Source organism: Myotis brandtii, unplaced genomic scaffold, assembly GCF_000412655.1.
Source record: "Myotis brandtii unplaced genomic scaffold, ASM41265v1 scaffold463, whole genome shotgun sequence".
Lineage (NCBI taxonomy): Eukaryota > Metazoa > Chordata > Mammalia > Chiroptera > Vespertilionidae > Myotis > Myotis brandtii.
In genome coordinates this window covers 2,135,652-2,148,202 of record NW_005367694.1, presented here as the reverse complement: position 1 = coordinate 2,148,202, position 12,551 = coordinate 2,135,652, and the positions used below count along the sequence as shown (strand labels likewise).

Here is a 12,551-nt window from a genome sequence, read left to right as displayed (position 1 = left end):
AGGCCAGGTGAAAGGGTTTGACCTGGGGGCAGGAAGAGGGTGAGGCAAGATGCAGCTTCAGGGACTGTAGGGCAGGGAGTGGCAGCAGGTTGGAGTGGGGAAGGGTTGGGGCTCAGGGGGCAGGTGGGGAGGGGCCTTTACAGGGAGGGTGCCAGGTCTCGGGTAGGGCCCTCAGGCCTTTGCCTCCCCCTTGGCACCATGTGAGGTTCTCTGAATGGACTTTCCTGAGGCGACCTGTTCACCTTCCTAGTCCTGGGAGTTTGTTAGCACCTGAGTAGCTTCTAGAGCATATGTTCTAGTGCAGGGGTCATGGGGCCCCGGGACTCAGTGCATCCAGGCCCAGTGAGGGCGTCCTACACAGGGGGAGGGGGAGGGGGGGAGGGGCAGAAGCTAAGCTGCTCCAGGCCGTTTGTGCCCCTGCGGAGGTCAACATGAAACACCTGGAACCATGTTGCTCCCCTCAAGCTCCCTCACTCCAGCCCCTCCACTTCTGGCTTGAGCTGGTGCCTCTCTGACCCAGCCATGTTGGAAGTGCCGTGATGGGCCTCTGTGCCCCCTGCAGCTCCATCCCACACACTCGGTGGGTGGGGAGGAAGCCAGAGGACAGGAGGAGAGGCCATTCGCTCCTGGAGCTTGTTCCAGGCAGTGTGGGAGAAAGGGCAGGGCCCCGTGCCTGCCCCGCCTGCCTCATGGGGTAGGTGGATAGGGAGGGTGGCATCCTGTTTTCCTTGTGGGATCTGGGCTCTTTCAGATGTTCCTTCCTGCTCCCTGACAAGAGGACTGGAATGCAGCGACCCACTCCGAGTGGTCCTAACCCAGCACTCCCAATGCCACGGTGGAGGAGTGTGTGGGAGAGGGCAGTCGGTCTGTGGAACTGGATGGCTCAGGAGGCGGGGTGTGGGCTTGGCTATGCAAAGCAGGCTCTGAGGTGGTGCTAGGAGGGCAAGGAGGTTGACTAGGCTGTGGGAGAAGTCACCGCCAACCCTTGGGAGTGCTCAGGCTGGCAGGGCCTTTGGGGTGACCTGATGTGTGGAGGGGCCGGGCCTTATGCCACCATCGTTCAGTACTGGGCGAGGCAGCTCTCTTCGGGGCTTATTCCAGGAGAGGCTAGTTAACCCAGGGCTGGCAGGCAGACGTCTCCCCATAGCTGTCCTCACCACTTGGAACTGCCATCCTGAGCTTCGCAGTGGAAAGTGGCTGCTTCACACATCCTTGTCCCAGAGCCCTAGGGCAGTGGTCGGCAAACTCATTAGTCAACAGAGCCAAATATCAACAGCACAACGATTGAAATTTCTTTTGAGAGCCAAATTTTTTAAACTTAAACTATATAGGTAGGTACATTGTTATTAACTTAATTAGGGTACTCCTAAGGCTTAGGAAGAGCCACACTCAAGGGGCCAAAGAGCCGCATGTGGCTCGAGAGCCACGGTTTGCCGACCACTGCCCTAGGGCGTGTGGTTTCATCCTGTGGAGTTCACAGAGGAATAGGCACTTCCCTAGTGAAGACAGCGTGTAGTTGACTGTGGTGTCTCCTCAGTGAGGACTGCAGGGAGTAGGGTGAGCCCTGGCTCTGCAAACGAGGCAGCAGCTTCTGAGAATGATGCTGAGCCACTCACGTGACAGTGGGACCTGCGGGTCCAGACGCAGAGCCCCAGGTGAGGCATGCTGGTGAGGGCTGACCTGGGCCACTTTGCTCCCATTAAGTGAAGGATGATCTCACCCATCACAGAGCGGGGTTTTCAGAGGAGAGCTCCTCCAAGGCCACAGCCTTCCCTGGCCTCCCACTCCACAGTCTCCCACACGGAGAGGCAGGCACATGGGGATGCTTGTCTCAGCGCAGAACGCCCAGTTCTTCATGGGTCTCCTGCCATGGAGCAAGGGCTACCCCGCCAGGTCTTGGTCACCGTGTGTGTGTGTGTGTGTGTGTGTGTGTGTGTGTGTGTGTACCTGAGAGGTGGGGCACGTGCCTGTATTAGTATTTGAGAAGCAGGGCATCAAAGAAAGACAAGGGTATGCAGTGAGGCTGTGAGAGAGAGACGGGGCTGTGCGTGCAGCCACGTGGGGTCTCCAAGCCTGAGCGGGTGGGAACAAGGGGATAGTGGGAGTGAGAGTGTGTGTCAGGCGAGCAGGCTGAGCCCCCTCCACTTCCAGGTCAGCCAGAACAGCCTCACCATGCTGTCCTCGCCGTCGCCGGGCCAGCAGGTGCAGACCCCGCAGTCGATGCCTCCTCCCCCACAGCCGTCCCCGCAGCCCGGCCAGCCCAGCTCACAGCCCAACTCCAACGTCAGGTAGGCCTGGCCGGGGTGCCCCTCCCTGCCTGGCTCACAGGGAGGGCCCTGCTGGTGCCCACAGCTCACAGACACGCTCCCTTTCCCTTTGCTGCAGCTCCGGCCCTGCCCCATCCCCCAGTAGCTTCCTGCCGAGCCCCTCACCACAGCCCTCCCAGAGTCCAGTGACAGCGCGCACCCCGCAGAACTTCAGTGTCCCCTCCCCGGGACCTTTAAACACCCCTGGTAAGTCGGGTTGGGGATGGGCGTAGCCTGCAACCCAGGGCCAATCCTGTCACCCACATTCACCCTGGGAGTTGAGATGCTGAGGGCAACGCCCTCACCCTCATGAGGCCTCGCTTGTAAGGGGTGAGCAAACCCGAGCCCCTTGGAGCCCGAGCACCCCACCTTGAGGGTTTGCAGAGAGTCGGGCCTTGTGGACTGGCTGGGCTCACCAGCCTCTGTCCTGCAGTAAACCCCAGCTCAGTCATGAGCCCAGCGGGCTCCAGCCAGGCCGAGGAGCAGCAGTACCTGGACAAGCTGAAGCAGCTGTCCAAGTACATCGAGCCCCTACGCCGCATGATCAACAAGATCGACAAGAATGAAGGTGAGGGTGGGGCCTGCACGGGGGTTGGGGTGGGAGCGGCAGACTCCCAGGCTGTGTCTTAGTATCCCCTCTTCTGTTCCAGACAGAAAAAAGGACCTGAGTAAGATGAAGAGCCTTCTGGACATCCTGACTGACCCCTCCAAGAGGTGAGCATGTCCTCGGGCCCCCAGGGAGGGTGGTGCTACACCCACAGCTCATGGGCGCCCCAGGCTGCTGCTTGGCCAGGCTAGGACAATGCAGAGTATAGAGAAGGGCCTGGGGCTCCACTTAGATGTGTCTGCTGAGGCTCTAAACCCCAACCCCCACCTTTGCCAGCTGTGGGCCAGCCCAGCTCACAGCCCAACTCCCGCATCAGCTTCTGGGGCCCTCATAAGACAGAGCCTTAAGAAGCACTCGGGAGGCGGTGGAGTGCCAGGTTCTCGACACAGCGCCAGAGCTGCGCCAGCGCCACAGAACTGCGTGTGGACTGGCCTTCAGGTTACGTCCCTTGACTCAGACTGTGTGTCCTTCCTGGTTTGCTTGTCTGGACAGAGTGCTAGACACTGCGGGGCTGGCCTATTGGCGTTTGATGGCCCACAGGCCTTCTTGGCTTGACCCCTCATTGGGCCTCTGGCCTACCTATGCCTTGTTCTGCTGATCAGGACTGAGCAGCTCCTGGGGTGGGACCCCCAGGCCTTAGGCTCTGGATTCCTGTGGATGGTTCCAGTAGCCAAGGCTCCCGGCCTGACTGTCCAGGGGCGGTCAGATGGGTGTGGTTGGATTAGCACACGAGAGCTGCCAGTTCTCCCATCCTCTAGCACAATGGGTCAGCCACGTACCCTCTCCCCACAGGTGCCCTCTGAAAACTCTGCAGAAGTGTGAGATCGCCCTGGAGAAACTCAAGAATGACATGGCGGTGGTGAGTGGGGTGCTGTGGTCTGGTGAGGTTCTGAAGGCAGCAGGGAATGTCAGGGCTCACCCGACAGTGACTCGGAACCACAGGCTAAGAGCTGCCCTCACTGTCCAGGGTGGGCAGAGGGGGCTCACCACTCAGCCTGGGCACCCTGCTTGGAGTTTTCTTCCAGGTAGGTCTGCTGTGGGGTGTGGGGAGGTGGGAGAAATTGCCCTCCAGCTGTCGCCTGTGGGTGCTTCCTCCAACATCCAAGCTGTGGGTTTTCCTTTAAGCTGCCTCCACATCCTGCCTCCACTTGCCAAGCAGTAGGCCAGGCCCTGGTGGGAGGGGATCGGGGAGACTGTGTCCAGGATTGGCCATCTTTGTGTGCAGGGGTTGGAGGTGGTGGGGAGCCTCGGGAAGTGTGGCTGTAAGTAAGGACGAGGGCCTTGGGCTCAGGAGAGCCTTCCCAAGAGGAGGCTGCTGACCCCACCCATCCTGTCCCAGCCCACACCCCCACCACCCCCGGTACCACCAACCAAGCAGCAGTACTTGTGCCAGCCGCTCCTGGATGCTGTCCTGGCCAACATCCGCTCGCCCGTCTTCAACCATTCCCTGTACCGCACCTTCGTGCCAGCCATGACGGCCATCCATGGCCCACCCATCACGTATGTACAGCCCAGGGCATAGCCTTGAGGTGGGCGCAGGTGTGGGACTACAGGCCACAGCCTAGCCAGTGTGGTCACCACGATCGCCTCCTCCAGGGCACCGGTGGTGTGCACCCGGAAGCGGAAGCTTGAAGAGGATGAGCGGCAGAGCATCCCCAACGTGCTCCAGGGAGAGGTGGCCAGATTAGACCCCAAGTTCCTAGTGAACTTGGACCCTTCTCACTGCAGTAACAACGGCACCGTCCACCTGATATGCAAGCTGGGTGAGTACTGGGGAGGGCAGGGCGGGCGAGGAGTAAGCCCAGCCCCAGGGCTCCACCATTTCTCCGGGCCATGGGGGTGCTAAGAACACAGCTTCCAGGCTTCGCCTCAGAACTGGCCCAACCCGGACTGTGCACTGTGCTCAGCCTCCTACAGACACCCAGGCTCACACCACAGCCCCAGGCCCAAAGGAGCTGCCCGTGTTGTCCTCCTTGATCCTTAAACCCTGGCCCCGGGACATCTTCCGAGGCTGGACCATGAGCCCAGCACTGTCCCCTCCCCTGTGCCAGGGAAGTCCAACCCTCCTGTCCAGGGGGGACTCTGCTTGCCTGAGGCCCTAGAGCCAGTGTCCTCCAGGCTTTGCAGCCTCACCAGAGCAGGGCCGTGAGGCAGGGTGGGCGGGTCATGGGCACAGCCTCTTGTGTTGCAGATGACAAGGATCTCCCGAGCGTGCCACCCCTGGAGCTCAGTGTGCCCGCTGACTACCCCGCCCAGAGCCCGCTGTGGATCGACCGGCAGTGGCAATACGGTGGGTGAGCCAAGAGGGCAGCTGTGAGGAGTCCCTGCCTGGGACCCAGGGCAGGCAGGGTCAGCTCTGAGCAACCAGGGTTTCCTCCATGTGCCGCCCAAGCTGAGGCCCTCCCTTTCCTCCTCTGGTTCCCCTTTGTGGACAAGAGCAGGTTGCCCCACAGCCACTGGAGAAAGAAGGGTCTCTGCCCCCATTGTGTCCCTTTGTCCTGCAACTTCAGGGCATCAGTGTACAATAGGTGAGGAGTGAGCAGACCCAGGCCCAGCTGTTCAGTGGCCCTTGTGGGCCTCTGCAGGCTCACAGACACGCCCCCGGGCCTGCGCTCCCCCTGGCCTGGGGGGACAGACAGGAGCTTGGGCTCAGGGGAACCCATCTGAGTGACATGGCACTCAGAGGCCCAGAGGGCTTCGTTGATGAGTCCCCATGAGGCTCAGACCTGGCACACAGAGGACCAGGACTAGAGCCCTGAGGCCATCCCTGAGGGAAAGCCCTGGGTTCCGAGTCCACTCATGTTGCAGTTGTCCAGTGACACTGGGCCTGGGAGACCTGACAGCCACCAGCGGTGCATGGGCGATGGCCTCCCAGGTAGCCATGGCTGGAAGTGCCCCAGACACCAGCTCTGCCTTTGAGGGCAGGTTCCCATACAAGAGTTGCATGGGGCCGGTTGTCCTGGAGGAGGGCACAGTGCTCAAGACCCACTGCTCTGTTGCAGACGCCAACCCCTTCCTGCAGTCAGTGCACCGATGCATGACCTCAAGGCTGCTGCAGCTCCCCGACAAGCACTCAGTTACAGCCCTGCTCAACACCTGGGCGGAGAGCATCCACCAGGCCTGCCTCTCGGCTGCCTAGCCACCACCACTGCTGCATCTCGGGCTGCCAGCCCACCAGGGACCACGGGTCAGCTGGCAGCCTTGTTGGGGCCACAGAGGACACACACCTTGTGTCGGACCCTTCTAGGTGTTGGCTCCCTAGAGAGCCTGGGCTTAGGTTAGCTTTCCTGCTTTTATCTTCTGCCTTGGGGACCTACCAAGCGTTCCCCACACTTGAACCGGACGGGACAGGTACCGGACGGGACAGGGGCTCTGGAGTCCTCTGTGGTAGGAGTGGCAGACACGCCCCGGGCCTGCGCTCCTCAAGCTGCTGTCCCTTTGGCACCTGCAGGGCCCCTGTCCTCCCTGACTCCCAGGGAGAAGTCAGGGCCCTGCTACAGCCCTTGTGTGTGTGCCAGAAAACACTCCCCCCGTTTCTGTAGGAAACCCTGAAGACACACAGAATTCTCTGCTCAGTGTTGGGTTCACACGGGGCCTGCCGTAGGGAGGCTCCCGCATCCAGGGGCACCAGTGTGTCTCAAAGGAAGTCTGGCCTGTGGATAGTTGCAAGTCACCACTACCAGCTGGACCTCACACCTCACGGCATGTTCCCTTCAAGCCCTGGGGCCTACTCAGCACTGGGGGTCCTGGGGAGCAGAGCATTCTGGGGGAACCCTGTCCCTGGCACCACGTGCACTAGCTGGGCTCACTTTTGGGTCAGGGTGCCATCCTCTGGACCTGGTATCCTCAGAGCCACTCTGGAGAGGGAGGGCTCCCTGGTGAAGCATCAGCCAGCCCTCTGGTTCAGAGGTTCCCCCTTTTGTATGTGCACTACTCTACCTTCTGTGGTTCTTACAATAAATTTATTATTCCTGTGTTTGTCATGAATTTGTCACTGTGCCCCACCCCACCCCTGTGAGTCCAGAGCCTACTATTCAGTGAGGGGTGTTGTCAGGGCTGAGCCAGGTCCCCCACCTTGGAGATGGCCATGGATGCCCAGACCTCAGTTCACCCTCATCTGACTGTTGATGCCTCGTCCTGGTTCACCTCCAGGTTTCTGGCAAAGTCCCTGTTCCCTGAAGCTGGAGGAGGCAGAGATTAGCCCTGAGAAACACCCACGAGATCTAAGAGGAAGCTGCTGTTCTGGCGATTGAGGGGTAGATGTGAGGCCCTCAGGGGGTGGGGACATCACGGGGTAGGCCCAGCACCCTGCAGAGGACCATTCTCCTGAGGCCTTGACTGTGGCCCTTCACGGAGGACGCTGGGCTCAGCAGTGTGGCTCATCGCCGATGTCAGTGTGGACACAGATGTTGCCGAGGTAGGTGGACATCATCTTGCCCTGAGGAGTGTCTGGTCAAGCAGACCCGAGTGCCTGTGCCCAGAAGGCAGCTCGGGCAGGAAAGGCCCTGAATCCAAAAAGGGGTGCACACAAAGCTTGTTTCCAGGGCGGCCGCCAGCGCCCTCTCCCCCGCACCCCATTATAGGGCGCAGAGCTGGGGGCCTCCCAGGGCAGCAGCACCTGACAGCCAGCGAGGGACTAGACTCAGGACTGGGAGAAACAAGCTTTATTCTTCAACAGGTGAAGTAATACTTTTAACACGCTCTTGTGTAAATGCAGAATAGCAAAATACTGAGCAAGAAAATAAACGTTTTTCAGTTCTCAGACCAAGGACTTTATCTGCTGTGAGTTTGGTTTATGTGGAATTTTTTTTTTTGGGATGCTGCCTAGAGAGGGTGAGTGTCCCCAGCTGTGACCTGGGCCTGGCCGGGACCACGGTGCAGGCTGCTCAGGGCAGGCGCTCAGAGCACGGAGCGGTGCAGCCGCCGGCTCTGCACCACCTGCAGCCGTTTCTGCCGCTCTGCAAAGTTATTCTTCAGGGTCTGCTTCAGTGCGGGCAGGATGGCGCGCTCTGACACGGGAATCGGGCTCAGGATCAGGCTGGCGGGGGCAGAGGGTGGGCAGCAGAGCCAGGACCTCCTCTCTGCTGTGCCCCGCCCCCTTCTCCTTGCAGGTGCCCCACCCATCCTGTGCCCCTGGACTCACCATTTCCTAGAGACACCCTTGGTGGGGACCTTGGAGAACTGCATAGCTTCCTGGTCACTGGGGAAGGAAGAGGACGCAGTGAGCCCTGCACCACCAGCCCCTCCTGTGTTGGGGCAAGAGCCACACTGGGCACTCACTTGGGAGAGCTCGGGGCCGCCTCCTCGGAGGCAGCCTGGGATGACTTCTTCCTCTCCAGGAGAGACTTGAGATGCTGCAGCTGGAAGACAGGGAGAAGGCATGGCGGCCAAGGCTGCAGAGCCGCCAGGGCTGCGCCCCACCACACGAGCCTCACCTCTTGGGCCTGCAGGAGGTTGGCATTCCACAGCTGGCGGATGACCACTTCACACTGCTGGAGTGAGGTGGGTTTGCGCAAGTGGGGGGGCAGGTTCATCAGGCGGGGCACCCCCATCATCTGCTTGCTCTTGTGCTGGCTGCCTGCCACCCAGGTGGCGTCTGGATTAAAGGTCTCCACTTCATCTCTGAAACAGTCAGTGCAGCAGCCAGAGGTGGCCTGGCTGCCTTCTGCTGACCAGGGCGCCTGCACCGGGGTCTCTGGGGCCAGTGATCTGGGCCCTTCTCTTCCTCCCCAGTGACCAGGTGCGCATGTGTGGTTCACGCTGTCCTGACCCCAAACTTGGTAGAACTGGTCAAGAGGGAATCTAAGGACTGTGCAGAGGGAAGCAGGAGCCTGTCCTGCTGGCTGTACTACCTGGGGGACAATGGGGTCCCTTTTCTGCTGCTTTCCAGGGAAGTTCCAAAACCTGGGGTGTCCTGCTGACTGTGCCTTCCAATGGCCAAGTGAGTTTCCCAGGTGGAGCCGGGAAACCTGACTCTATTCTTGGTGAAAAGCAAGCTCGTTTGGAGGTCAAATTTGAGTAAATGGTTTAGGGGCTGCTGCTGGCCCCTCTGGTGGGCTCAGGTCAGCACAGGGGCCCTGTTGGACCCCCAGCTTAGTTCATGCTGGAGGCCAGCCCATTTGGAAGGCAAAGCAATGGGCTGGTTCCAGGGTGTGAACCTTCTAAATGCCTTACCTGGAGGGCCTCTGTGCCACGGGGGCTTTGTCCAACTTGCTGCTGTGAAGCAGGGCAGCAGCCGAAGTCTTCTCTTCCAGGTCCGTCTTCTGGGAAGCATCCGTTTTTGAGTCTGTCTTCTTGGAGCTGGGCTGAGGCCTGGCCTTGTTTTGAGAGCTGGCTACAGGTCAGACCCAGACAGGGCCAGTTACTGCGGGCATCAAGCATTTGTGCCCAAGTCCTCCAGGACCAGCTGTGTGTGCCCAAGGAGCCCCCGCCCCCTGCCTCAGTTTCCTCCTGGTAAAGGGGAGATGGTAGCAGAGCCTCCTGCTGGAAAACAGGAATGAGGGTCTGAGCATGAAGCCTGTGGGCGGAGCCTCCTGAACGCTCTGACTCCTGAAACAGGGCCAGTCTCTTCCCAGGCTTCCGAAAATGCTGGGGGTGGGGTGGCCTGCAGCTGTCCCCTGACTAAAGCAGAACCCCACTTGGGACAAAATGAAACTGAATGAGAGGTCCTGATCCAGCCCCCAGGTTTACGTTCCCAGAACAAGATCCATGGCCTGCCTGGGTCCAACTTAGAGCCGGGGCGGCTCCCGATCAGCATGCCTGCCTCTCAGGAGGCAGCGTGGGGAGAAGAGGCTCTTGGTGCTGCAAAGGGCGCCGGGGCCAACGGACCTGCGTCCTGCCTGCTTAGCGGGGACACTACCAGCCGGGCAGCCAGCTCCCCACCTTGTCTCTGGAAGACACTCAGGCTGTCAGCGCATCTGCCCACCACCCGCTCCAGGTGGGCCTGCTGTGGGGCCTTGTGGGCCTCGCTGACATCACTGTTTCTGCAGCCTCCCTCCCTCCGGCTGACCCACAGCCCGGTCCCATCCAGCTCAGCCCCCTTCTGGTGGTTTCAGCTCACCACACCCTCCTTGGCTCCCTTTTGTTGCCCCTTAACCCTCAGGTTCTTGGGGCCTGGCAAAGGCACCATCTCCCCACCCCCAGGGCTGCCTAACAGTGGGGCACTTGCCCTCCCCCCCAAGTACACTGAGGGTGCTGGCAGGCTCACCTGACATCACTGAGTTTGGAATGGGCTTGACGGCCTGAAAGTTGGAATTGGTGATGCTACCTGTGGGCGAACATGCAGGGTTCAACCCAGGATGGCAGCAAGGATGCTTATGTTCCACTTTCCCCAGCAGCTTCTGCACAGCAAGAGGCCGGGCCCTCCTGCGCCCGCCTCCTGGCCTTGCAGGCCCTGGGCCCGGGCATTCATGCAGAGCCCTCCCCGATGTTCTGGTGAGGCAGCCCCTGATCTAGCCAGTGCCTGAGGGAGCCAAGGCCACAAAGGAGGGGGCTTGGGGCCGTAGAAGTAGGCAGGTCCTGAAGGCATACAACCTCTCCTGATGTCCCTTTGGGGACCGCCACCCCCCAACACACACACACACACTGCAGAACTGGGGCTGCTAAATGGGCGTCACTGTGTGTCTAGGACAGCTCACTGGAGCTGCTCTGCCCACTTAAGTCAGGCCCCCATATCCCATTCTCTGTGTCCCCCAAGAAGAAAGAGCCTTGGGCACCCCCGCCCCCCAGACTGGAGTACTCCAGGCTGGCACCACTCACCACTCAGTGTCAGGCCTGGCCCCAAATGTTAGTGGGGAGAACAAGCCCAAAGCAGTCTGGGCTGGGCTGGGCTGGGCTGGGCTGGGGGACAGGTAGAGTCAATGTGCCTCAGATGAGGGAGGACTTTGGACAAGTGGCTGCAGGTCTCTGTGTCCTGCACTTTCTTCTCCCAGGACCCACAGTTGCTTCTGAGATGGTAGGGAGGATCCCTGCCATCCCAGGGAGTGAGAGGCCAGAGCCACAGGGCTGGGCTGGGCTCCCCAGCATTTCAGAGGGACACAGGAGTAGGCCAGAGCAGCAGCCAAGTGAAAGAGCTCACCAAGGCAGTGAGGCTGGGGAAGGCAGGGGCAGGCCTGGGCACCCCCACCAGCAGCTGTTCTGCCCACTGACCCTACTGTTCAGACTTCAGGCCTTGGGCTCCCTGAGAGCGGCACCTTCTGTGCTCGTCACCCAGACCATGGCTGGGTGCAGCGGTGTCTGTCCAGATCCTCCAGGACCCCTCACCACTAGGACAGTGCGTGGGCCAGAGCAGCTGGGTGGGCACAGGCAGTTTAGAGGGGCTGCTCTTGACAGTGGTAACTTCCCATCGGGCACTGAGGGCCTCAGTCTTACCTCTCTTAATTGACTTCTGGTTCATTATTAGCTTGTAATGGAGCTCTGGAAGCAAGCACATGTTCTCGTCATTTTCAAAGCCACAGCCATTTGAGAGAAGCTTGGCTTGCCCTGCCCTGCCCACCCTCTCTCCGCTGAGTCCCCAAGAGGCCTCAGGGACCCTGCCCCATGGGCCAAGACTTTGCCTTGGGCTCCTTAGGGCTGGGAATGCCTCTGGCTGTTCCCTGAGCCAAAGCCCTGCATGAGAGCCTCACCCAAAATCCCACCCTTCATCCATGATGTCTACAGGGCACCCTCTGCCAGGTGGGGGGCTTGGTTCCAAGGGTAGAGGGATGAGTCAGGATAACCCAGCTTTCCAGGAGCCCCTGGCCACGGATGAGCAGATGTAGTCAGTGCTACAACCAAGTGCCCAAGGCACGGCTGGTATCAGGGAGGGACTGGGGTGAGACTCAAGAAGACATGGAGAGCTAAAGTGTGAGGAAGGCCAGAGAGGGGCAGGGTCCCATGGTGGAGGCCTCAAGTTCTGCTTCAGGGGGATGAGGAGCCTCGAGGGGTGTAAAATTAGGAAGTGGGTCTGCCCTGAGGAGACACAAGGGCACAGGGTCCCAGATGTCTGGGGAGAGGCTGGATGGAGCCCAGGGATCCTACTGGGCCAGCATGTCTGCCCTTGATCTGGGTGTGCTTAGTGTGTGAAAGTTCACTGAGCTACTTTTGAGGGTATGTTTTACTTTTTAAAAGTTTTAAAAATGAGGTGGGCCTGGCCCTGCCTGCAGAAAAGAAGGCTGACAGGGTGACTGTGGGATATGATGCAGCCTTACCCGCCCTGCCAGATGGGCAGTTGACCAGGAGGCCACCTTCTATGAAGACAGACCCATGACTGGAGGGGGGTTGCGGGGGGGACTGGTCTGGGGTAGGGAGCCTGAGCCCCGCGGTAGGACCCGGGTGGGCTTGCTGCCCTGAGTCCTCCCTAAACCTGCGTGTTCTAGAGTCCATGTACTGCTTCGGTGCTGGGGATAAGTACCAGGGAGGCGGGTCTTCTTGTCTCTCCGGTCCCACCGCGGGGGGGCGCGGTGTCCCGGCCCGGCCACCTGCACTCACCCTTGTTCTCCCGCTTCAGGTGATCAATCTCCTCGTGGAGTTTGACTAGCGTCTCCGAGTGCTGCTGCTGCAGGAACTGCAGGCTCTTCTCCAGGTCCAGTACCCGCTTCTGCGCCTCGCCGACCCCGAGCTGCGCCGCCTGCTGCCCCAGGTGGTGGAGGGCCGCGGAC

General features: G+C 60.4%; 2 protein-coding genes across 10 annotated transcripts in view; one reads left to right on the top strand and one right to left on the bottom strand.

The window, feature by feature from the left end:
• The window catches only part of MED15 (mediator complex subunit 15), a 53,128-nt gene extending 46,239 nt beyond the window's left edge, over positions 1 to 6,889 (top strand). For all 9 annotated transcript variants that reach the window (XM_014547117.1, XM_014547115.1, XM_014547122.1 and 6 more), the window contains 9 exons: positions 2,152 to 2,288; positions 2,386 to 2,513; positions 2,740 to 2,874; positions 2,957 to 3,020; positions 3,706 to 3,772; positions 4,253 to 4,413; positions 4,510 to 4,676; positions 5,105 to 5,203; positions 5,916 to 6,889. In XM_014547117.1, the coding sequence (XP_014402603.1) occupies positions 2,152 to 2,288; positions 2,386 to 2,513; positions 2,740 to 2,874; positions 2,957 to 3,020; positions 3,706 to 3,772; positions 4,253 to 4,413; positions 4,510 to 4,676; positions 5,105 to 5,203; positions 5,916 to 6,052 (1,095 nt within the window). In that variant the 3' untranslated portion in view covers positions 6,053 to 6,889. The remainder of the gene's footprint in view (positions 1 to 2,151; positions 2,289 to 2,385; positions 2,514 to 2,739; positions 2,875 to 2,956; positions 3,021 to 3,705; positions 3,773 to 4,252; positions 4,414 to 4,509; positions 4,677 to 5,104; positions 5,204 to 5,915) is intronic.
• Positions 6,890 to 6,962: 73 nt separating this feature from the next.
• Positions 6,963 to 12,550, bottom strand: CCDC74B (coiled-coil domain containing 74B; the record flags this gene model as incomplete). Its single annotated transcript, XM_005875585.2, has 8 exons — positions 6,963 to 7,951; positions 8,057 to 8,113; positions 8,194 to 8,273; positions 8,349 to 8,535; positions 9,088 to 9,247; positions 10,121 to 10,180; positions 11,284 to 11,328; positions 12,382 to 12,550. Coding segments are annotated over 8 exons (897 nt in total), but the record flags the coding sequence as incomplete, so codon positions are not given.
• Between the last annotated feature and the right edge of the window lies 1 nt (position 12,551).